Raw genomic sequence first — 26,219 nt, forward strand, 5'->3', positions numbered from 1 at the left:
CCCCCTTGCAGTGTGTGGGGAAGCTTACCTTGAGTACAACTGTCACTTCCCACGTTTTCCTGTTCCTAGCACGAATAGCTCGCAGGAAGAACGATTGCTTGTAAGCCTTTGTGTGGGCTCTAATCTCTTTAATTTTACCTTCGTGGTCTTGTGTGAGATATAGGTAGGAGGAAGCAACATATTTGTTCACTCTTCTAGGAATGTGTGCTCTTGGAATTTTAACAATAAACCATACTGTAATGCAGAACGACTCTCTTGCAGCGTCTGTCACTGAAGTTCTTTGATCATCTCTGTATGCTTTCGTGCTTACTAAATAAACTTGTAACGAAATACACTGCTCTTCTTTGGATCTCCTCTATTATCTCTATCAGTCCCATCTGATACAGGTCCCATACTGACGAGCAGTAATCAAGTATTGGTCGAACGAGTGTTCTCTAAGTTATTTCCTTTGTTGTTGGACAACATTTCCTGAGGTTTCTTCCAATGAAGCTCAGTCTGGCAGTTGCCTTAACCGTAGTTACTTTTATGTGATCATGAAAGACAGCAAAACTGACGGTTTCGTCGACTTTCACATTACCAATATATAGCGTATTCTTTTATTTTTATTAAATATTATCTGATAGTGATTGCCAATACATGAAGTACTTTCTTGAGAATAATGTTTGGCTGGGCTGCAATTTCACAAACAGACAGCAGATCAAAGGTGGGACAAGGGCACCGTTAACTTGAGGCAGGTAGTGATAGGTGATGCTGACGACCAGGTAAGACAGCATTCGCCATAAGCTGCTGTGTGTACTGTACAGGATGAAGGATGCTCACCGCGAGTCAACACAATGTGGACAGCAGGTAACGCTGCTATCATTCGGTCGGCTGCAGAGGAGTCATTGGAATCCTGCATGAGAAGACCACTGCACCTACTTCCCCAAGACGTTTTTCTGCAGTGAGGGCATTGTAAAGTACAGTAAAGGTCCAACAAAGTGGGCAACAATGAGCCTTGGGCAGAGAGTGCAGAAAAGACGGTGCCACTCTACTGATAGGAGAGCAATATATCTATTGACACTATGTAGGCACTGTGAAAGCTACAGGTATTTGTGGCTCTATACTCATTTCAGACGCTGGCAGGCGAGGTGTTAGGGTTCCATAAGTGTGAGATTGCAACTTTTTTGTCCCAAAAATGCTTGTAGCTGTCCATCTATATAAGGCAGATAGGAATCTTAGGACATTCGTAGGAAACAACAAGCTAATGCACTCCTTTGGGGCACCAACAGGTTGGCGCCAAAACACATTCCTTTCTTTAGCTGTAGGCCTCTGGGAGTGAAAATGCGGGAATTTCATTGGTCATTCTGGTCTGAAGAGGGGCAGCAGCCTTTTCAGTAGTTGCAGGGGCAACAGTCTGGATGATTGACTGATCTGGCCTTGTAACACTAACCAAAACGGCCTTGCTGCGCTGGTACTGCGAACGGCTGAAAGCAAGGGGAAACTACGGCCGTAATTTTTCCCGAGGGCATGCAGCTTTACTGTATGGATAAATGATGGTGGCGTCCTCTTGGGTAAAATATTCCAGAGGTAAAATAGTCGCCCATTCGGATCTCCAGGTGGGGACTACTCAGGAGGACGTCGTTATCAGGAGAAAGAAAACTGGCGTTCTACGTATCGGAGCGTGGAATGTCAGATCCCTTAATCGGGCAGGTAGGTTAGAAAATTTAAAAATGGAAATGGATGGGTTAAAGTTGGATGTAGTATGAATTAGTGAAGTTCGGTGGCAGGTAAGCTATTACAAACAGCACAGCGAACGCATTGTTGTGGCCAAGATAGACACGAAGCCCACGCCTACGACAGTAGTACAAGTCTATATGCCAACTAGCTCTGCAGATGATGAAGAAATTGAATAAACGTATGATGAAATAAAAGAAATTATTCAGATAGTGAAGGGAGACGAAAATTTAATAGTCATGGGTGACTGGAATTCGGTAGTAGGAAAAGGGAGAGAAAGAAACGTAGTAGGTGAATATGGATTGGGGGTAAATGAAAGAGGAAGCCGCCTGGTGGAATTTTGCACAGAGCACAACTTAATCATAGCTAGCACTTGGTTCAAGAATCATAAAAGAAGGTTGTATACATGGAAGAATACTGGAGATACTGACAGGTTTCAGATAGATTATATAATGGTAAGACAGAGATTTAGGAACCAGGTTTTAAATTGTAAGACATTTCCAGGGGCAGATGTGGACTCTGACCACAATCTATTGGTTATGAACTGTAGATTAAAACTGAAGAAACTGCAAAAAGGTGGGAATTTAAGGAGATGGGACCTGGATAAACTGACTAAACCAGAGGTTGTACAGAGTTTCAGGGAGAGCATAAGGGAACAATTGACAGGAATGGGGGAAAGAAATACAGTAGACGAAGAATGGGTAGCTTTGAGGAATGAAGTAGTGAAGGTAGCAAAGGATCAAGTAGGTAAAAAGACGAGGGCTAGTAGAAATCCTTGGGTGACAGAAGAAATATTGAATTTAATTGACGAAAGGAGAAAATATAAAAATGCAGTAAATGAAGCAGGCAAAAAGGAATACAAACGTCTCAAAAATGAGATCGACAAGAAGTGCAAAATGGCTAAGCAGCCATGGCTAGAGGACAAATGTAAGGATGTAGAGGCTTATCTCACTAGGGGTGAGATAGATACTGCCTACAGAAAAATTAAAGAGAGCTTTGGAGAAAAGAGAACGACTTGTATGAATATCAAGAGCTCAGATGGGAACACAGTTCTAAGCAAAGAAGGGAAAGCAGAAAGGTAGAAGGAGTATTTAGAGGGTCTATACAAGGGCGATGTACTTGAGGGCAATGTTATAGAAATGGAAGAGGATGTAGATGAAGATGAAATGGAAGATATGATACTGCATGAAGAGTTTGACAGAGCACTGAAAGACCTGAGTCGAAACAAGGACCCCGGAGTAGACAACATTCCATTAGAACTACTGACAGCCTCGGGAGAGCCAGTCCTGACAAAACTCTACCATCTGGTGAGCAAGATGTATGAGACAGGCGAAATACCCTCAGACTTCAAGAAGAATATAATAATTCCAATCCCAATGAAAGCGAAAGTTGACAGATGTGAAAATTACCGAACTATCAGTTTAATAAGCAACGGCTGCAAAATACTAACACGAATTCTTTATAGACGAATGGAAAAACTGGTAGAAGCCGACCTCGGAGAAGATCAGTTTGGATTCCGTAGAAATATGGGAACACGTTAGGCAATACTGACCCTATGACTTATTTTAGAAGCTAGATTAAGAAAAGGCAAACCTACGTTTCTACCATTTGTAGACTTAGAGAAAGCTTTTGACAATGTTGACTGGAATACTCTATTTCAAATTCTGAAGTTGGCAGGGGTAAAATACAGGGAGCGAAAGGCTATTTACAATTTGTACAGAAACCAGATGGCAGTTATAAGAGTCAAGGGGCATGAAAGAGAAGCAGTGGTTGGGAAAGGAGTGAGACAGGGTTGTAGCCTCTCCCCGATGTTATTCAATCTGTATATTGAGCAAGCAGTAAAGGAAACAAAAGAAAAATTCGGAGTAGGTATTAAAATCCATGGAGAAGAAATAAAAACTTTGAGGTTCGCCGATGACATTGTAATTCTGTCAGAGACAGCAAAGGACTTGGAAGAGCAGTTGAACGGAATGGATAGTGTCTTGAAAGGAGGATATAAGATGAACATCAACAAAAGCAAAACGAGGATAATGGAATGTAGTCGAATTAAGTCGGATGATGCTGAGGAAATTAGATTAGAAAATGAGACACTTTAAGTAGTAAAGGAGTTTTGCTATTTGGAGCGCAAAATAACTGTTGATGGTCGAAGTAGAGAGGATATAAAATGTAGACTGGCAATGGCAAGGAAAGCGTTTCTGAAGAAGAGAAATTTGTTGACATCGAGTATAGATTTAAGTGTCATGAAGTCGTTTCTGAAAGTATTTGTATGGAGTGTAGCCATGTATGGAAGTGAAACATGGAGGATAACTAGTTTGGACAAGAAGAGAATAGAAGCTTTCGAAATGTGGTGCTACAGAAGAATGCTGAAGATTAGATGGGTAGATCACATAACTAATGAGGTATTGAATAGGATTGGGGAGGAGAGGAGTTTGTGGCACAACTTGACTAGAAGAAGGGATCGGATGCTAGAACATGTTCTGAGGCATGAAGGGATCACCAATTTAGTATTGGAGGGCAGCGTGGAGGGTAAAAATCGTAGAGGGAGACCAAGAGATGAATACACTAAGCAGATTCAGAGGGATGTAGGCTGCAGTAGGTACTGGGAGATGAAGAAGCTTGTACAGGATAGAGTAGCGTGGAGAGCTGCATCAAACCAGTCTCAGGACTGAAGACCACGAGAACAACAACTCTGGTCTGATGTAGTAGTTTTGGAAAATTTTTGAGAAGTGGGAGGACGCTCCGGGAATATTGACACTTGTCATTGGATGACTGCTCGTGAGAGACTATGATTGGCTCACTTTACAGCTCCAACTGGAGCTTGATGTAATGTTTGTGTTAGGTAGCTTTTCAGGATTCGCAAGCATCATCCGACAGTATGGTCACTGACTGTAGCACCGGTGGACAACACAACGACGCTTTTTTTAAAAAAATGGTGAGATCAGTAATCGAATTCGGTGTGTATAGGTCTCTATGTAGTCAGTGAATGTTATAGTGTTAATGAGTAGGAGGAAGACGCCCTTCTGGCATGCTTAATTTTACGAACTCAAATTATGGCAGTCACTGTCGTTAGGTCACGAAAACGAATCAGTGGTCTAATAATGTAGTAACCTACCTATCGATTCCTTGTCTTGACTCTCCGCCAACCTTAGTTACTTGTAACTGTTTTGTGTTCTTGTGATAATTTGGCAATGAACAGGAAGTTATTCAACATGTTCATGTTATACTTCAGTGCAACTACTTCTCTTCTTTTGTGTGAGGATTTATAGCAAACAATAGAACTTGTGGCAATTTTGACTTTCTTATCCTTGAGTAACAACTGATTGTTTACAGTTTTAATTGGGCATCTACATACCAATACAAGTTAATTATGTAAAGGAGTAGACGATGGGGTATTGTTATCATTCCATTTCAAATCCCTCCTTATACATAGATATTTTATGGAAGTAACTGCTACCAGTGATTATTCTGTACTCGTGTAATGGTGCAATATGTTTATTTATGTTGCGGGTCAATTGCCGCTCCCTGCACTGAGCGTCAATCCTCTGCAGGTCTTCCTGCATTTCACTATAATTTTCTAGCATTGTAACTCCTCTATGTACAACAGCATCAACCGTGAATAGCCTCCTGGAACTTCCAATATTATGTTACTTAAAATCCGTCTTGATTGCAATTTTTTTTATTCATATGACCTGTTTCGGTTCATTCATTCACCATCTGAAGATGGTTCTGAATGAACGGAAACCGGTCATATGAATAAAAAAAAAATTGCAATCCAGACGGATTTTAAGTAACATTATAAAATCACTGATTGCTGTTATCCCATAGGACATTATGTCTGTTTTTGCAAAAATTCCAATATTGTTTACTATGTCATTTATCCTGTCCAGTCACATTAATGTGACCTCCTGCAAAAAGCCTCAATAGCCACGTTTTGCAGGTGAGACTTGCAGGAGCAGACTCAATGAGATTCTGTGAGATACCGACAGGGATGTGGAGCCACGTCAACTCCAGTGCTGTTGCCAATCGAGCTAGGCCTGATCCAGGTGGTCCCACAGATTCTCAAGTGGGTTTAAGTCTGGAGAGTTCTGGTGGCCAGGGTAGTATGGTAACTCAACCTGCTGCTCTTTGAAATCCGTACAAACACTGCGACCTTTGTGACACATTGCATTCCCTCCTAGGAGATACCACTGCATGCACTCGTATTCTGTTCTTTAGGTGGCAGTGTGGAACAGTATTGAGTGCCTTCTGGAAGTCAAGGAGCATGGCATCTTCGTGGATGGCTGTATCTACTGCTTTCTGGGTTTCATAGTTAGTTCTTTGAAGCGAGGGATTGGTTGTGCTTCTAAATTCTGGTTTCTCAATTCATTTACTACTAAGTTGTCTATCACGTTGTGATCTATTTCTTTAATAACTCATATGTCACTGGGACGTTGCATTTTTTGGGATATTCGTTGGTTCTTGGGTTTTGTTCCTGTGTCTTCACTGCACGATGCGAGGCAGGCCACAGACTTTCGCTTAAAGTGTGTGCTACTCGGAATGTGCGACCTGACATACATACAGGTACTATGCAAGGACGCCCTTAACGATAGTTTGTTGGGGGGGGGGGGGGGAGGGGCTGGCTAGACCGGGGTTATGTAGTATTTTTAATATTTTGTGATATGAATTGCGACTTGTAAGTAACCATAAAAAAGTCCAGTTGTGATCCTGTTAAAAAAAACTGCTTAATACCGACTTTTCAATCATTTTCTTGAAAGAAAAGCACCTGTCTACAGTATATGTTTTCCTTTCGCTGAAAGCCGGGGTGGGGGGGCTTGACACTATGTGTTTGTTCTTATTGAGGTTACTAGTCAGTGTTTCGATGTTCCTTGCGTATTGCCAGAAGGCGAGGCCCAGCTCATTTTGGCATGTTACTGATGACATAGGTGTAGACGTAACCTCTGCTGGATCGGGAGGTACGCTTCAATCCGTTGGATTCGACACCTAAAATACAGTTCTGAAGCCTTCATTGGTGTGGTCAGGTTCCCTAGCGTGATGGGGTCAGGGGAATCCTACCTTTGGGCTATCTCTGTTGTGTCCTACTACGGTGTTATGTGTGTGTTGCTATTGTGTGGCCACACTAAAGTTATCTGGGGTTACGCTTCGTTGCCAACTCACGGCCCAAATGCTTTTCGAAGTGAGGATGTTTCCATGAATTGCACCAGACTATGCTCGAGTTACGGAGCAGCGCTATCTGTCCTGACACGGAATTTTCTCTAAGCTTGATTAGAGGCAGGAACTGCTCTGCCGTGTTGCACTAATCTGATACAAAACGACAATTTTGCAATACCTGAGATGCTTCGCGTTCCATACGAGATAAGAGCCATACGAAGTCCAGTAAATTTGTACAGTGGGAAGCAACCTCTGTCATACGCTTCACAGAGGTTTGCGGAGTATATACGTGGATGCAAAATACTAATTGCATCTTTCAAGTGCACTTTTGTTTTATGAAAATGTAGCTTGCACTAGGAGTTATTAACTAATAAGCCATCGAAGAATAGTCTATTATACAGTTTCTGCTAATTTAGAGAGTTCTCTGGCATCCTGAAAATTCTCCTTCTCACTGAACTTTGTTTATCACACGCATATATTTGACATTAGAAAAACAATATTACATATGTTCCTCATTCGATCACCGTTATCCATTTCATATGTACGGCGAGGAGGCGAGAAAACCTCGTCTTCGTGAAAAATTAGTTTTGCTTTGCAGTTCCTCAACGTTATTCAGCTGCACGTTGGTAAATTGTAACAATCGTGTATAGGGCGAGACTACTTGTTTTTTTCCCTAACACGATTTCTGTTCTGTATTTAGTTATTTATGCTCAGTGGATGACATTCGTGACGCGTCGCTATGACACGGAACAGGCGAAATAAAATTTCGTCTCAGGCAGAAAAAGTATTTGACAATTGTTCAGTTTTTTCAAAGTTCTTAAGTATGTAGGTTCCCCTTAGAGCCGCCATGAAGTTCTTTGGTCTGTTCGCAGGCTATTGGTCGCTTACCAGCGGAGATCTGCGAACGTTGTTTACTGTTTGGTGTACCTGTGCGTCTTTTTCAATAGTTTATGTGTGAAAAATGACTACTCAGCCGCACAGTAAGAAGCGCGTCTGCTATTATTATGATAGTAAGTATTTTATTAGAGTACGATTTAGAAATAGTGACGTTTTTTATGTTAAAGTCGCAGTTACTTTCGCAATGAGCGTCGATCCGTATATAATTTAATTTTTTGTCGCTGGTTTAATGTTTAAGTGCGAAAATGGACGGAAATAGAATTAACAATGTAAATTTTAATAGCCCTACAGTGAACGATGTGGTGACTTGCGCACTTCTCAGTTGTCGGTCAGTATTTTTCCTGTTAGGGGAAGAAATTGTCTGGGCGGACATTATCGAAGCACCGTAGTTTGTCATGAGGCACATATTGTCAATGAGAATTGTGTATTGATTAATATAAGACCGTTTTTGCTTCTCTATTTCTACACCTTACTGATAAACAAGCTGAATTATCGTCATTATCATTGCCACATAGAGTAACTTTAGTTAGCACTAGTTAAATTGTGTTCCCGCTTTTGAAGTACGGTGCCTAAGCTGTCTTGGAATAATGAATGTGGAAGAAACTGCCGATAGACGATTTTCGTATTTACTCATAGTGAAAAGTGTGTGTGTTACGGCATAGATAATTTTGTTAGATAAATTCGAAAAAGTCCTAATTGCCTATAAGATCGTTTTACCGAATTTAGATTGATGTGATTGCTCCGTTTTTAAATGGTCGCTTAAAGATACAAGAAATAAAAATATTTGACTTTGCGACGATTTTGTGGAGAGTAAGATGCATCTGAGACTCCAAATTTCATTATTTAATATTATCACCATCTCCTGATAATAATAACTTCTTATATGATGAAATGTTTTGCTAAATTGGGTTAAATAGTATTTAGGGAGAACAAACGTTTATCAACATCAGTTTTGAAAGCGATTTTTTGTTTATTTATTTATTTACACCAGATAAACGCGGAAATGAAACTGCAAACCAGATATTGTTAAAGAATGCCATTATGATTGTTATGATTCAGATTGTGGAATTGATCTCTTAAACATTTGGATGGGGGGGGGGGGGGGCGGCAGGATTTCAGATTTTGCCGAGTCCCATAGGTCATTCCAGTATATTTTGCACCTCCTTCCCCCTCAGACTTCCCTCCATTACCAGGTTTGCTATTCCCTAATGCCTCAGGATGTGTCATGTCAATTGGTGCCTTCTTTTAGTCAAGTTGTGCCATAAATTTCTTTTCTCCTCAGTGCAATTCAACATCTTCCCATTAGATATTAGTCTGCCCTACTAATCTTCAGCATTCTTGTATAGGACATTACAGAAGCAGGATTTCAGATTTTGCCGAGTCCCATAGGTCATTCCAGTATATTTTGCACCTCCTTCCCCATCAGACTTCCCTCCATTACCAGGTTTGCTATTCCCTAATGCCTCAGGATGTGTCATGTCAATTGGTGCCTTCTTTTAGTCAAGTTGTGCCATAAATTTCTTTTCTCCTCAGTGCAATTCAATATCTTCCCATTAGATATTAGTCTGCCCTACTAATCTTCAGCATTCTTGTATAGGACATTACAGAAGCGTCCAATTCCACTTGCCTGCTTTGATCCATGATGTCATCAATATGGCCGAAATGGCTACTTTCCATGTATACAAAATGACAATGACAAGACCACCCACACTCGCCAACAAACGCAATCAAAAACAAAAATGACACAACATCTCACTCAAAAAATAAAATGAAGTTAACGGGACAACCGTGGAAAATTGGAGGTTTTGGCCGAGGCGAGCTAAATATACAACAACAAAAAAACACTGCACCATCCCAAAACAAATAATAGAAAGAAAAAAAAAATTACGATATTCTGCTGCACCACCAAAACCACAGGAATTGGACATTTCCCTTGACCTATATAGTGCAGCCGCAACTATCAATACAAAGAAACCAGCACATGCAACTCCAAAAAATGGAACCAAAAACCCAAATATCCCACATTCAGTATGTCAATTAAAACACAACCAACCCACAATAAATATACACAGACGAAAGGTCACAATTACTATAAAATAAAACCAAAATGAAAATTACTTACCACAACACAAGTGCGCTACAGTCCGAGCTACAGGAACTCTCATCAACCTCATGTTGTTGCCACAAATGTGACATCTAACATATTCAGCAGTAAGACCGAACGTCTGCAGAAGCTGTATGTGAGACATCACCCACCTCAGAATTAATGATACGTTCATGAATTTCACTGTCGGTCTCCATACATAATGAGTAAGCTATACAAAAATTGGACTTTTTTCTGCACAATGAACATCAAACTAATCAGACCTAAAAAAAAAAACAAAAACACAAGCAATTAAAAAAAGCCTTAATAACTCACTAAAAACACTTTCACAACCCACGTTAATGTACCAACTACTTAAACTCAAAACCACGTTAGCATGATGACAACCTAAACTCAGATGCAGCCAATAACATGTTAAACTTGGCACGTCCGTATCCACCACAAGATGGCATGATCAAATACAACAACAAGACTTCTGCAAACACAACCAACTCAAAAACTCCACACGGTAGTGGTGTCACACACAACAACACCACTACATCATGGGTCAAAGCAGACGGGTGGAATTTGACACTTCCTGTATAGCACCACATTTAGTTATATTCAGTTTTTCATTGCTTGATACAAATTTGCGACAATCTGGATGCTTGTATATCTAGAAATTGGTAATACTGATATGTGAAATTCTTACAGAAACATGTATTGTGTTTAGATTTTATTCCTTAAGCATAAGAATTCTAGTCACTGTACAGTGACTTACATGGTAAAAGATTAACATGATCAACATCAAAATTGTAGGACTCAGAGGCAACATATATCAAAACTATCTGGGATTTGCTGAAGATCTTGCTATTCTGCATGTAAACATCCAAAAAATCTACCAATAAGCCACCTTATCATAGAAAATCATCCTCAGAATACCTTTTGAGAAAACCAAAAAATTATATTTACTGATCCATCACTGTAAACTACAATCACAACAAAACAGCAGCAAATCAAACTCTCAGACTAAATTGAAATGTGTATGAGTAATCAAAATGCATATTATACAACCAGAAATAATATTTGTAAGTGAAATAATTCTCAAAACCACCAATGCAGCAGAAATAGAATGAATAGTCAGAAGGATGAAAATTAGAATGTGCATACACACAAAATATGTTGTCAAGAAAATGTACACTAGAAAAGTAGGTTCTAATAAAATAATGTATAAGGAAATGGAACCATTTATGAACATGATCAGACAGAAACACATTTTGTTCGTTTGGTGTGTAATCAGCACTCTAGAAAACAATCAACAGGAGAACTTATTAAACAGTAAAAGCAACATTAATTGAATTTCAGAAATCGAGGAACAAAGGGGGGAATAAAAATTACAGTTGAGATAAAAAAATAACATAATTGAGAAAATTGAAGGCAAACAAAACAAATTAAAAACTGAGATAAACAATCAGTCAATGGGATAGTGATTTAAGATGAAGAAAGGAAGTTGAGATCCGATAATGGAAGCGCTGGGACAGCAGGAAACTGAAAAACCTTTTTTATTGAACTGATCAAAGAGGTCCAGTGATGGCATAAAATATAAATAAGTGACAATAGATACTCAGTCAAATTCATATTCTTAAGAGCACATTTCCTTACGTTTGATTGTTGGTATCTGATGCACGGAAAATGTTAAATTCTGACGGTGTGCAGAGACTGATTTGGATGAAACACACAAAACTTTGTGGTCCATGCAAACATTGTAAAAAATCACACTGGCATTATTTGTTCAAAGTTTGATAATTTTTTGCGAAGTTGTATGTATTAAAATTGCAAATAGTAGTGGGTTTATCTTCAGGAACTGTGCTTCTGGCAACAGTTAACAGAAATGTGTAAAATAGTAAGCTGATGATGTGCCCCTTATGTCCAACTTCCCGCAACAAAGTATGCATTTCCTACCAGTGGAATGCTGTACTAAGAGTTGCACTATCTGAAGATAGGTTCTAGTCAGCACATTCCTTTCATTTGGAATTTTAATTTCCTGAATGTAATTGTTGCTTTAATACAAAAGCTCTGATACATATTAAGACACACAGTTGTAGTTCTATGGCTGCATAACAAATGTAATTAGGGGCCTACACCATAGTTATGTTGCAGTATTATTCTATGTCACTCTCATGATACAAGTACACATAGCCTATATCTTTATGGCAGCCCAGTCACTCCATTTTTTTTTATTGTTTCTTGGAACTGCTCCCTTTTATTTTCAGTTCTTTAGTAACTTAAATTGTGCCCCTTTTATTTGTGTAAAAAAAAGTTGTTATAGGGTACACTAAGCACACCAATCTCAAAATGATGTGTACACGAGGGATCCTCAAAACATTGAAGATGTTACAAATTACAGCATTTTGTGTCAGCAAAAATGGCATTTAGTAGACACCACATTCTATCAAGTAAGATAAGTGTCATTAACAGTGGAAAGAAAAATGTAAAAACATTTGAATATTTCTTGAAATGCTTGTATAGTTAAAGAGCTAATCAGGAACACAGATAGTTAATAATGAAAATGACATTCTGGACTTAATGCCAGAAGTGTGTAAAGCCATGACAGCTATGAAGGAAGGAAAGCCATCTGGAATGATGGTAATTCAGTAGAAATCTTTAATGCTGGAGGCAGAGTAGTACATACAGACACACGGTGTTTATAGAAGAAAACAGTTGCTCGAACTGGAAGAAAGCTGTAGGTATTCTACTTACGAAGAATGGACACAAACGATACCAGAAGAAACAGACCTGCCAACCTTCTCTCTATAAAATAAAAGATGGTTATATTTTAATCAGTTAAAAGAGTAGGCAGGTTTTAGAAATGGATGTAGTACAATGGCCCATCTGTAGATAATAAAAGATTATGAGGAAAAATTTTGAATTTGATTTGAAGAAAATCCGAGAAACGAGATGCTGATTCAGTGGATGTATCATCAACCTAAAGAATATATACAACAATGTGAAAACTTTCATTACAATTTATCTGGATGGTTGGGAAGTATAGAATTGAATGAGGAGATCGGCACATAGATTCAGTATCATCAAAACTGTTCTCGGCAACCCTGCAGGAAGTTTAATGATTAATGGAAGCCACTCCAGCTGTTTTATTACACATTTATTGTGCTATGGTCCATTTCGTTCTGAGAACATCTTCGAGTTGTCAGGTTTTGCTTTGCCAAATGATTCCAGTTTCCTATTTTTGCTCTGAATTTTGGGCTTTTAGGAGTAAGGATGTTAAGATTTCTTTTTCTTCCTTTACTCTTTTGAAAGGCAGCAACAGTAATAGTAAATATTTGCAACCTTTTGAAACTATGTGCTGTCACACAACTTGAACATGGATACTTGCCTTCCATTGGCCATTGTGCTACCAATTGTGCATTCTGCGACATGGACTAACTCAAAGTCTCAAACTGCCATTATACACTGAGGTGACAACAGTCATAGCATACCTCTTAATATCATGTTGGACCTCCTTTTGCTCTGTGTGATGCAACAACACATTGTAGCATGGACTCAACAAGTTGTTGACAGTTTCCTACATGAGTTTTGAGCCATGCTACCTCTAGAACCATCCATAATTGCAAAAGTGTTGCCAGTGCAGGATTTTGTGCACGAACTGACTTCTGTTTTATGACCCATAAATGTTCGATGGCTGGCCACATAATTTGCTTAAAGTGTCCAGAATGTTCTTCAAACCAGTTGCGAACATTTGTGGCCCAGTGACGTGATGTGTTGTCATCTATAAAAATTCCATCATTGTTTGGGAATATCAAGTCCATGAATGGCTGCAAATGGTCTCTAAGTAGCTGAACATAGTGATTTCCATTCAGTAATCAGTTCAGTAGGACTAGGGGACCCAGACCATTCCATGTAAACAGGACCCACACCATTATGGAGTTACCACCAGCTTGCACAATGCCTTGTTGACAACTTCGGTCCATGGTTTCGTGGGGTCTATTCCACACTCACAAACCCAGAAGAGGAGTTGCAGGTGATGATATGTGCTGTTAGCAAAGGCACTCAAGTCAGTTTCTGCTGCCATAGCCCATTAACTCCAAATTTTGATGCATTGTCCTAACAGATAAGATTGTCGTATGTCCTACATTGATTCCTGTGGTTGTTTCACACAGTGTTGCTTGTCTGCAACTACACAAATGCTGGTGCTCTCGGTCATCAAGTGAAGGCCATTGGCCACTACATTGTCCATGGTGAGACATAATGTCTGAAATTTGGTATTCTTGGCACTCTCTTGACACTGTGGCTCTCGGAATATTGAATTCACTAACAGTTCTCGAAATGGAATGTCCCATGTGTCTAGCTCCAACTACCATTCCATGTTCAAAGTCTGTTAATTACTGTCGTGTGGCCATAATCACATTGGACGCCTTTTCATATGAATCCACTGACTACAAATGACAGCTCCGCCAAGGCACTGACCTTTTATACCTTGTGTATGCAATACATCTATGTATGTGCATATCACTATCCATGAATTTTGTTACCTCATTATACTCCTGTTAAAATTACTTTGTTCAGAATATGGGTAATCATCACCTTTGTAATGGAATGATGACAGTGAAAATTTGTGCCAGACTGGGACTCAAACCATGTTTCCTCCTTATTGTGAGGAATTGCCTTACTGTAAGGCTATTTGAGCACATCTCACAGCCGGTCCCAAACTTCCATATGTTGTCAACCATTTCGGCTGTAGGTGGTGCACCGAGCAAGGTGGCGCAGTGGTTAGCACACTGGACTCGCATTTGGGAGGATGACGGTTCGAACTCGCGTCCAGTCATCCTGATTTAGATTTTCTGTGATTTCCCTAAATCGCTTCAGGCAAATGCCGGGAGGATTTTTTTTGAAAGGGCATGGCTGATTTCCTTTCCTAATCCTATGGGGCTGATGACCTCGCTGTTTGGTCCCTCCCCCAAATCAACCAACCAACCGTAGTCACTGCAGCGCCTGTCCCTTCAGACATGCACGCATTTCTGAAGGAACAACACAGGTACTACAAGATTGTAAATTACTTTGTGATTATTGACATATTGCAGGGGGGTGGGGGTGGGTCACAGTGTTGCCTTTATGCAACCAGCCACACTTCACAAAGTGCTGCAGGTACGAAAAAGACAGCCAACACATTGAGCAGGTGTCCGGCCCCTACCACTCGTCTCGATGAAATGTCAATTGCAAAGTAATTTTAATGAGAATATAGTTCCTCTCCATGCCTGCCACTCTATATAGAGGCTCCCCCATGGTACTGCAGAATCAGAACCCACTGGAGGAAGGATATAGCAGACAGTGAAGTACTGCTTGCAAAAGGTAAGAATTGTGAGTTGAGTCCAATTTAGTGGTAGTTTAAGTATATGCAGCTCTGTCTGGATTTTTTCCTGGTATTTTTAGAATGTTACTTGATGTAGGAGTAATCAAACGTATTAATATTAATACTATTACACAATAGAAGCTCATCCACAAAATCTGGATATTTACAGGTGACATAGGAAACTACTATTATGGCCAAGGTCATCCGATGAAACCTCATCGCATTCGTATGACTCACAACTTGTTGTTAAATTATGGCCTTTACAGGAAAATGGAAATCTATGTGAGTATATATATGCTACAATTTGCTTTGGTTTTGATAATTCTTGGAATTAAGTTGTCCTCAGCCATATAAGATAGTTATGTATCTTTACAATAATTATATGCATGTGATTTATTTTATTGTTGATTGCATTATTGGATGTGCATCCACTATTCTATTGTAATCTTCCATCTGAAGACTGTATGGGTTCACCTGTCCAGGCTATTTAAGAGTCTTCATCTCTGCACAATTACTGCAACTTACTTAATTTTGTACCTGCTTACTCTACTCAGGTTTAATCCTCATCTTTACCACGTTTCACCCTATCCCTTCTTTTAGTCAAGTTGTGGTATAACTTATTTTCCCCAAGTTCAGCCTCATAGCCTACTTCTTTCTGGTTATGTGATGAACCTGTGTAGTCGTCAGAATTCTTCTGTAACACCACATTTCAAAACCATGTACATTTCTCTTGTTTATTGTCCATGTTTCAGTTCCATACTCTTCAGACAAATACATTTAGAAAACACTCTTCAATTTATGCTTGTTGTTAACACATTTCTCTTCATTGTAAAGCTTCTGTTGCTATTGCCAGTTAACATTTTACATCTCTTCAAATTCTCAATTTTGCTGCACAAATAGCAAAACTCGTCCGCTGGTTTCAGAATCTCAGTTCTCAATCTAATTCCCCCAACATCATCTGACTTCATTCATCTACCTTCAGTTACGCTTGTTTTACTTGTATTAGTGTTAATATTCCATTGCTTGTTGTTCTGTAAATATTAAGTAATTGTCATGATCCTTTGAGGAAAAATACTTTTTGATTCTTTTTCTGGGTGGTTAGAAAGTTTGAATGTAAATCAACACAGCCTGTTTAATAATAGAAATTTTCTCTTGGAATATTGTAAGTATTTTTCCACAAAAGACATTCAGCTTCGTAGCTCAGTTGAGTATGTTACCTGTTTAACAGAAATAGTGCACTACCAGCAACATCCCTAAATTATTCGATACGTGCTTTGATTCTTAAACTGTTAACAAGCAATGCAACGCCCTTGTTAGTTGGACACTACAGATTAGAGTGGAGTGGGATGTAAATCAAACCAACTTATGAGCATGAGGGTGCTTTTCTTATTTTTCCTTTTTGGGAGGTTAAATGGGTTACACGTGTGGCTTTTGAACTGAGAACAAAGTCAAACTGCCCTACCGTTGTCAACAGCATCCCCTACAGACTGTAGCAGAATCTTGGTTTTGTCAAGCAAATCATTAACCACAACATAATAGCCCTAGAATGTTTACTAATTTAAATCTCTGCTCTAATCTTCTCCTGTTTGTGTAAAAGGCAATATCCTGACTGACTGACTGACTGACTGACTGACTGACTCAACATCGCCCAGCCCAAACGGCTGAGGAAAGAAACTTGAAACTTAGAGAAGGTGTGGATCTTATATTGTAGGCGTTTTAAGAAGGGATTTTTCGAAATTCCAACCCTAAGGGGGTGAAATAAGGTTTTTTGAAAAATGTCTTTTTAATGCAGTTTTGAAGCTAGACCTACATAAATTGTATTTGGTTTCTTGGTCGGAAATTAAGGTATGTGCGTTTCAGCATTTTTGGAAATTTAATCCTGTGGGGATGAAATAGTGGGTGAAAACTTTTTGAAAATATATCATTATTAAAGAACTACTAAAGTATTTTTAAAGTTACGTCTATGGACATTGATATTTGACTTCTTGGTTACAAATAAAAAAAATATTTGTCAGTGTTTCTACAAATTGAACCCCTAAGGGGATGAAATAGGGGATGAGATTTTTTATGAAAATATTTTATTATGGAAGTATTTTATGGCTAAATCTATGAAAAATTAAATTTGGCTTCCCAGAAATAAAAAAAAAAGGTGACACTGTATTTGGAAATTCAACCACTATGCGGGTGAAATGGGAGATGAAAGTTTTTATGGAAGCATTTCAATGTGCAAGCATTTTTAAAGCAAAATCTATGAAAATTTGTATTTGGCTTCTCTGCTAGAAGTAAAACATATGCATGTCACTGTTTTTGGACATTCAACCCCTAAGGGAATGAATTTTTAAGATAACATTTTTGTTTCATTAAAAAGATGTAAAGCTAAATTTATGAACATTGTTATTTCATTTGTCAGTTAGATGTAAAGAAATATTTGTTAGGGGATGAAAGTTGCTATGGAAATAGCTCCACAAGATCACAAAAGGCATGATTAAGAAAAACGTTGAACCCTAGCTATCAGAATCTCATTTGGAAAAATACCATGCTTATATGGGCTTATGTTGTTGTTGTTGTTGTTGTAGTTGTAGTCTTCAGTCCAGAGACTGGCTTGGTGCAACTCTCCATGCTACTCTATCCTGTGCAAGCCTCTTCATCTCCCAGTACCTACTGCACCCTACATCCTTCTGAATCTGTTTAGTGTATTCATCTCTTGGTCTCCGTGTACGATTTTGGCCCTTCATGCTGCCCTCCAGTACTTCCAGAAAAGACTTCCTGACACTTAAATCTATACTCGACGTTAACAAATTTCTCTTCTTCAGAAATGCTGTCCTTGCCATTGCCAGTCTACATTTTATATCCTCTCTACTTCGACCATCATCAGTTATTTTGCTCCCCAAATAGCAAAACTCATTACTACTTCAAGCGTCTCATTTACTAATCTAATACTTGCAGCATCACCTGATTTAATTCGACTACATTCCATTATCCTTGTTTTGCATTTGTTGATGTTCATCTTATATCCTCCTTTCAAGACACTATCCATTCCGTTCAACTGCTCTTCCAAGTCCTTTGCTGTCTCTGACAGAATTACAATGTCACCGGCGAACCTCGAAAGTTTTTATTTCTTCTCCATGGATTTTAATACCTACTCCAAATTATCTTTTGTTTCCTTTACTGCTTGCTCAATATACAGATTGAATAACATTGGCGAGAGGCTACAACCCTGTCTCACTCCCTTCCCAACTACTGCTTCTATTTCATGCCCTTTGACTCTTATAACTGCCATCTGGTTTCTGTACAAACTGTAAATAGCCTTTCGCTCCCTGTATTTTACCCCTGCCAACTTCAGAATTTGAAAGAGAGTATTCCAGTCAACATTGTCAAAAGCTTTCTCTAAGTCTACAAATGGTAGAAACGTAGTTTTGCCTTTTCTTAATCTAGCTTCTAAAATAAGTCATAGGGTCAGTATTGCCTCACGTGTTCCCATATTTCTACGGAATCCAAACTCCGAGGTTGGCTTTTACCAGTTTTTCCATTCGTCTATAAAGAATTCGTGTTAGTATTTTGCAGCCATTGCTTATTAAACTGATAGTTCAGTAATTTTCACATCTGTCAACTTTATTATATTCTTCTTGAAGTCTGAGGGTATTTCGCCTGTCTCATACATCTTGCTCACCGGATGGTAGAGTTTTGTCAGGGCTGGCTCTCCCAAGGCTATAATGGAATGTTGTCTACTCCCGGTGCCTTGTTTCAGTTTAGGTCTTTCAGTGCTCTGTCAAACTCTTCACGCAGTATCATATCTCCCATTTCATCTTAATCTACATCCTCTTCCATTTCCATAATATTGTCCTCGAGAACATCGCCCTTGTATAGCCCCTCAGTATACTCCTTCCACCTTTCTGCTTTCCCTTCTTTGCTTAGAACTGTGTTTCCATCTGAACTCTTGATAGTCATACAAGTGTTTCTCTTTTCTACAAAGGTCTCTTTAATTTTCCTTTAGGCTGTATCTATCTTACCCCTAGTGAGATAAGCCTCTACATCCTTACATTTGTCCTCTAGCCATCCCTGCTTAGCCATTTTCCACTTCCTGTCAATCTCATTTTTGAGACATTTGTATTCCTCTTTGCCTGCTTCATTTACTGCATTTTTGTATTTTCTCCTTTCATCAATTAAATTCAGTATCTCTTCTGTTACCCAAGGATTTCTATTAGCCCTTATGTTTATACCTACTTGATCCTCTGCTGCCTTCATCTCTCAAATCTACCCATTCTTCTTCTACTGTATTCCTTTCTCCCATTCTTGTCAATCGTTCCTAATGCTCTCCCTGAAACTCTCTACAACCTCTGTTTCTGTCAGTTTATCCAGGTCCCATCTCCTTAAATTCCCACCTTTTTGCAGTTTCGTCAGTTTTATCTACAGTTCATAACCAATAGATTGTAGTCAGAGTCCACATCTGGCCATAGAAATGTCTTACAATTTAAAAATCTATCTGAAACCTGTCAGTATCTCCAGTCTTTATCCATGTATACAACCTTCTTTTATGATTCTTGAACCAAGTGTAAGCTATGATTAAGTTATGCTCTGTGCAAAATTCTACCAGGAGGCTTCCTCTTTCATTCCTTACCCCCATTCCATATTCACCTACTGTGTTTCTTTCTCTTCCTTTTCCTACTATCGAATTCCAGTCACCCATGACTATTAAATTTTTGTCTCCCTTCACTGTCTGAATAATTTCTTTTATCTCATCATACATTTAATCAATCTCTTCATCATCTGCAGAGCTAGTTGGCATATAAACTTGTAGTACTGTGGTAGGCGTGGGTTTCATATCTATCTTGGCCACAATAATGCATTCACTATGCTGTTTGTAGTAGCTTACCCACATTGTTATTTTTTTTATTCATTATTAAACCTACTCCTGCATTACCCCTGTTTCATTTTGTATTTATAACCCTGTATTCACCTGCCCAGAAGTCTTGTTCGTCCTGCCACCGAACTTCACTAATTCCCACTATATCTAACTTTAACCTATCCATTTCCCTTTCTAAATTTTCTAACCTACCTGCCCGATTCAGGAATCTGACATTCCACACTCCGACCCGTAGAACGCCAGTTTTCTTCCTCCTGAAAACAACGTCCTCATGAGTAGTTCCCGCCCGGAGATCCGAATGGGAGACTGTTTTACCTCTAGAATATTTTACCTAAGACGATGCCATCATCATTTAACCATACAGTAAAGCTGCATGCCCACGGGGAAAAATAACGGCTGTAGTTTCCCCTTGCTTTCAGCTGTTCGCAGTACCAGCACAGCAAGACTGTTTTGGTTAGTGTTACAAGGCCAGATCAGTCAATCATCCAGACTGTTGCCCCTGTAACTACTGAAAAGGCTGCTGCCCCCTCTTCAGGAACCACATTTTTGTCTGGTCTCTCAACAGATACCCCTCTGTTGTGGTTGCACATACAGTACGGCTATCTGTATCGTTGAGGCACACAAGCTTCCCCACCAACGGCAAGGTCCATGGTTCATGGGGGGTATGGGCTTAATTAGTATGAAATGCTAGAAGGTATTGCAGTTTGTGAACAACAACGACATTCGATCACATAAAAACAAAACAAAAATCCTCTGCAGGCCATTCAGTCTACCCGAGCGAAGCAGCGATCGCTAAGCTAGTTGTTTATATACGCTTGCAATGGAAAACTTAAGATGCCAAGTATATCCCTATTTGAAGAGGGTCAAAGTTCTCTGAAAGTGGCAGGTATATGTCTGTTTAAAGATAGTGAAAACTCTCTGAAAGCTACCTCAAGTAAATTTGTCTAAGGAAAAATATTACTTTATCCTTTTGTTTCTCACTTATGGTCTCACATTTTCATGAGATACAGATCTACGATTGGATTTCAGTAGCTACTGTTGTCATATTTTCATGCAAAATTTTAGTGAGTGAGTTCTCCACAACTGTTGAATAACAGTGTACAGATTCAGTTTGGCTGGTAAGGTACATTTACATGGCCATATAAACTGTGTATTGATGACATATTGCCTGGAAATGTTGTCTGGCGAACTAGTGGGAAGTGAGTGTGACTGTTTTACTTTTACAGTTCGCAAGGAGGAAAGTTAACAAGAAAAGGAAAAATTAGGCTTCTTAGATACGTTCTTTTGAACAAACTGCTTCTAAAATTTTAACTCGTGAACTGATTGTTCACCTTTAACCTGAGTGTCAAATCATGTTATTTGGGGGGGGGGGGGGGGGAGGGAACAGAATTTTCGCTATAACACCTTTATTGCTTGTTCTACAACATTTTAAGCGTTGTGCACCTCTAAAAGTCCCCTCTAATGACAATACACTGTTCTTATTATTTCTTTCACTTTTGGATAAACCCCTGGAGTGCATGTACTGGGATGGCATACAGCTCTCTTGTTTGTCGTCCTGAATCTCCTTTGTGGTCAGAAACAGTCTCCTTTCAGCATGGTCATATGTTTGGGAAACAGGGAGAAGTCTTCTGGGGGCTAGATCTGGAGTATGGTGGATGATGCACAACAGGAATGTACATTTTGTTGGATAGCTACAGACAAGGAGTGATGTGTAAGCCAGCGCATTGTCATGATGAACATCCAACTTGGATTTACCCACACTTGAGGCCTCTTCTTGCGCATAGCGTCCCCCATGCCCATTAGGATTCCCTGATGGATTCCTTGTTTACCATGTGACCATGTGGTGCAAATTCCTGATGGACAATGCTGTTGTAGTCAGAAAACACAACCAACATTAGCTTGATCTTTGACCATCTCATGCATGCTGTTTTTGGATGGAGATACCCTTTCCTCACTCATTGCGGCAGCTACATCTTAATTTCAATATTATAGCCAGACACCTATGTCTCATCACCTGTCATGATGTTCTTAAGGAAGTTGTCATTGTCATTTGTGAGGAATTCCTCACTGATTTAGTCATTGGTCTGTTTCTGATCTTCAGTAAACAAATGTAACTTGAATTTTGCATTGACAAGATGCGTCTCACAGAAGTCACACAAAATTTGATGTCATGATCCTACTCTGATGCCTACCTTTCTCAGCAACTTTTCAAACAATTAAATGACGATTTCCATGAATCGCAGCACAATATCTCTGCGACTCACGCTGTCCTCTCTTTATGCTGGGCTAAGCAACTGCAATGTAGATGTGAAAATTTAACCAAGTTTGTAGCAAAATGTCTGACACACACACACACACACACACACACACACACACACACACACACATTGGTCTTCAAACTCCTTCATTGTTGTTCCATTAAGTTTCGGGTGTGCAGCCGCAAGAAATCTCCTTCTTCTTCTTCTTCTTCTAATATTTCGGCTGTATAACGTTCAGCCATCTTCAGAGTGAGCCGAAAGACTGCCGCTCCAGTGCTTGCTTCGTCCCTTTATACTGTTGTACTGCGTGACTGCGCATGCGGCCACAGATGCAAATGCGTCAGAGACGTTGGTCAGCGGCAGAGACATGCATAATGCGCGAGTTGTATCTATGACTCCGCAGTTGATCTTTGTTGGCATATCGATATATCATTGTGAGCTGCACTGTGACCACGTCTTTGCGAGTTTATTACAGCTAGTGCCGGATTCCAAGATTTATCAAGATTGAAACCACTATCTCTATTAATTAAGTTCGTTGTCAAGCGAATTTCAATTGCCTCCTTTACTATCGAGTCCCAAAAGGATGATGTAGTTGCCAAAATTTCGACGTTGTCATACAACATACTGTGACCATTATCAATACAGTGCTCTGCCACTGCCGACTTGTTAGGTTGTAGAAGTCGTGTGTACCTCTGGTGTTCTGTACATCTTTCTTGGACAGTACGAGTTGTTTGTCCGATGTAAGAAAGGCCACATTCACATGGAATTTTGTAAACTCCAGATTTTCGGAGCAGCAAATCATCTTTGACGGAGCCCACGAGTGCAGCTGTCTTAGGTGGAGGACGAAAAATCACTTTTACTTTGTGTCTGCCGAGAATGCGTCCTATTATTGATGAGAGGCTACCCACATATGGCAGGAAGGCCATCGATTTAAAGGTTTCTTCATCTTCTTCTGCTTTCTTTGTGGCCTCTTTCGGTTTCATTTTCAGTGTCCTCTGTATTTGTTGTGAAGAGTACCCTTGTCTTCAAACACTCTTTGTAAGTGGGAAAGTTCATCTTGCAGACTGCTTTCGTCAGAAATAATATGCGCTCTGTGAGTCAAAGTTCAGAGAACACTCATTGTCTGGGCAGGATGGTGGCAGCTATTTGCACGTAAATACAGATCGGTGTGCGTCGGCTTCATATACACTTCATGTCCCAAAGTGCCATCCTCTCTGCGCCGAACCAAAACATCCAAGAATGGAAGGCATCGCTCCTTTTCAATTTCCATTGTGAACTTTATTTGATCGTGGAGGGAGTTCAGATGTCTTAAGAAGTCTTGCAAGTTATCTTCACCATGGGGCCAAACTACAAAAGTGTCATCAACATCCCTCTTTCATTGTTATTTCAGTACTAATCTGATGTGCAGCCTGTGCATGTGCTCACTTCAGCAGCTGTAGATTGCTTACAAACGACCAGAGCCAGACCTGGCAAACAGCAGTTTGTTTTCTGAACCTGCCGCTACATGTTCACAGTAACCACAACACTTTCGCTCTGCCGGTTGGTTTGCTATTTCAAGAATTTGATTTATTTTTGAACACTTCTTGTATATTATGAAACTGATTGCAAAGAGTTGGAGAGCCCAATTTTGAAAGACTGTATACCAGTTACTACCAGACTAACACTCACTTCATACAGAAGTTTGACGAACTTCTAAAGTGCATTTCCCACCAGTAGGCCTCTAGGTACTGGACTCTGGCATCACTTTGATATATGGTCTTAAGGAATTTATTGGAGCAGTTTGAAATAAACTCAAGCATTTATGTTAATATTCTATTACAGTTCATTAGTGCAGTGGAAGAAGTATGCATTTCATACATGTGATACATCTGCTGTGAAAGATATGGGACACCGATTGTAGTGTATAAAAAGGAATAAAGACAGTTAGCAAGTTGCAGAACATGAACGTGAAAACAATCAATTGTTGACAAAATTATTTAATTGGATAGATAAAAAATCTATTCACCTAGCGGCAGCAGAACACATACATAAAAGAGTGTGTCGTAATTGACAAGCTTTTTGAGACATTGGCTCCTTCTTCATGCAGAAGGGTTGGAGGGTAAGGAAAGAACGGTGAAGGAAAAGGACTGGAGAGGTCTAGGAAAAGGGATTGATTTCGGGAAAGTCACCCAGAACCACGGGTCAGGGCTTAATAAGCAGTAGGCACTGTAATCAGCATGGACATAATGTTTCCATAATTATATCTCCTTGAGGAATACCAGTAATCATTTTAATTTTTTGATAACAGCTTTCATCTTGAAGTTTCAATCAAAAGTCAGTTATAGAAATGTGTCATTAAAGATGTGCTGTTTACTCCTAATCTCAACTTCTGTGCATAGATTCCTTAATCTGGACTATCCTTCTGGAGCCTGAGCAGAAACGGCTGGATATGGACACGGTGCACCTGCAGGCTGGTCTGTGTCAACAGTTCTCCTCCACTGTAAATGTGGCTATGCTTCAGCAAGACATGGTGATGGAATGTTGTGTGACACAAGGAACATGGATTTTGGCTTAATATTTAGCCTTTAAAAAGAGGCTTCAAGCTTAGGATAACACTGCACCCCAATGTGTACATGACTCTTGAGGGAGGTATGGGCTTGCTTAGGCATACTGGCCCCTTGGTGGGAGCTACCAGAGAGAGAGAGAGAGAGAGAGAGAGAGAGAGAGAGAGAGAGCAGTCCACTCGTAGGTACTAATACAAATCAATTAAGTGAACAAAAGCAGTCAGCTTAAAAAGTAATTGAAAATTGTGACAGGACATCATACTGGTGTCTCATAGTGTAATTCTGGATATGAAGAGAATTACTGGGTCATTAGAAGTAGTGCTCCATGTTACACTGTTACATACATTAAAGATTATCTGCATCTGTCCATCTGAATTTAGGTTTTCCATGATTTCCCTAAAATTGCTCCAAACAATTGGTGGGAGATTCATTTGAAAGAGTATGGCCAATTTCCTTCCCTTTCCTTCAACCAATCTGAGCTTGTGCTCCGTCTCTAATGACCTTAGTGTCGGCAGGACATTAAACCCTAATTGTCCTTCCTTCCTTCCTTCCTTTTCCATGAAAGATTAAAGGGGGTTGCTGAGATTTGCTGTCTATGAAAAGACTTGAGAGTAGAATGGTTTTCTCAGCATCTCCGCTATATGGTGATTAGCAACTTTCCTTCTCTGGTACTGTTTAATCAAAATATTTATTTATCTACAGGTACCACCCTCCTTGAAAAGAACCTGCTAGCTGATTATAGCAGAAATGCAGCACTCTCATTTTTAGCAAAGATGTTTCAAAATGCACAGATCTTATTCACATCCAAACATCAGAATTGGAGGAGGAATATCAATGCACACAAGTCATGAAATGAGTAAACAGCAGGTTGGGAAAAATCAGTTTTTGTTCATACCTTTGAAAGTCCATCATTACCAAGATATTTTAACGGTTAAAGTATAATTTATGTGTGTCAAGGTGTGATCTTATATCCTGAATACCATGCAGTTTACAACTTTCAAAAGTTGGGGGTATAAAATTTGGTTACGGAGGCAAATAAACTGTGGAGACTGCAGACCACCTTATCATGAATGGGAATTGCCATGCACCTCCCTTCTAGTTCCAGAGTTGCCTTGCACCTACCTTCTAGTTTTGCACTCTCTTCTCCCTACACAAAGTGGAGAACTGAAGGTCAGTACATGAAATTCTGATGATTATTCAATGAGGCATTTAAAGATTCAAATAAACTGAAATGCCATGAGCAAAAGAAAAGAAGCACCGAAAGTTCAGATTCATCACAGGATAAGTCTTCTACATCAGATGACAGCTCTGAAATGCTAATTGAAAAAGGTAACATGTAAATCTT

The 26,219-nt window shown here is 39.5% G+C and overlaps 1 protein-coding gene across 3 annotated transcripts in view; it reads left to right on the forward strand.

Annotated features, from left to right (window-relative positions):
* The first annotated feature begins 7,738 nt into the window (after positions 1 to 7,738).
* LOC126251347 (histone deacetylase HDAC1) overlaps positions 7,739 to 26,219 on the forward strand; it is a 181,403-nt gene continuing 162,922 nt past the window's right edge. For all 3 annotated transcript variants that reach the window (XM_049951717.1, XM_049951718.1, XM_049951719.1), the window contains exons 1-2: positions 7,739 to 7,871; positions 15,379 to 15,491. In XM_049951717.1, the coding sequence (XP_049807674.1) occupies positions 7,823 to 7,871; positions 15,379 to 15,491 (162 nt within the window). In that variant the 5' untranslated portion in view covers positions 7,739 to 7,822. The remainder of the gene's footprint in view (positions 7,872 to 15,378; positions 15,492 to 26,219) is intronic.

The sequence above is a fragment of the Schistocerca nitens genome, chromosome 4 (genome assembly GCF_023898315.1).
Source record: "Schistocerca nitens isolate TAMUIC-IGC-003100 chromosome 4, iqSchNite1.1, whole genome shotgun sequence".
Taxonomy (NCBI): domain Eukaryota; kingdom Metazoa; phylum Arthropoda; class Insecta; order Orthoptera; family Acrididae; genus Schistocerca; species Schistocerca nitens.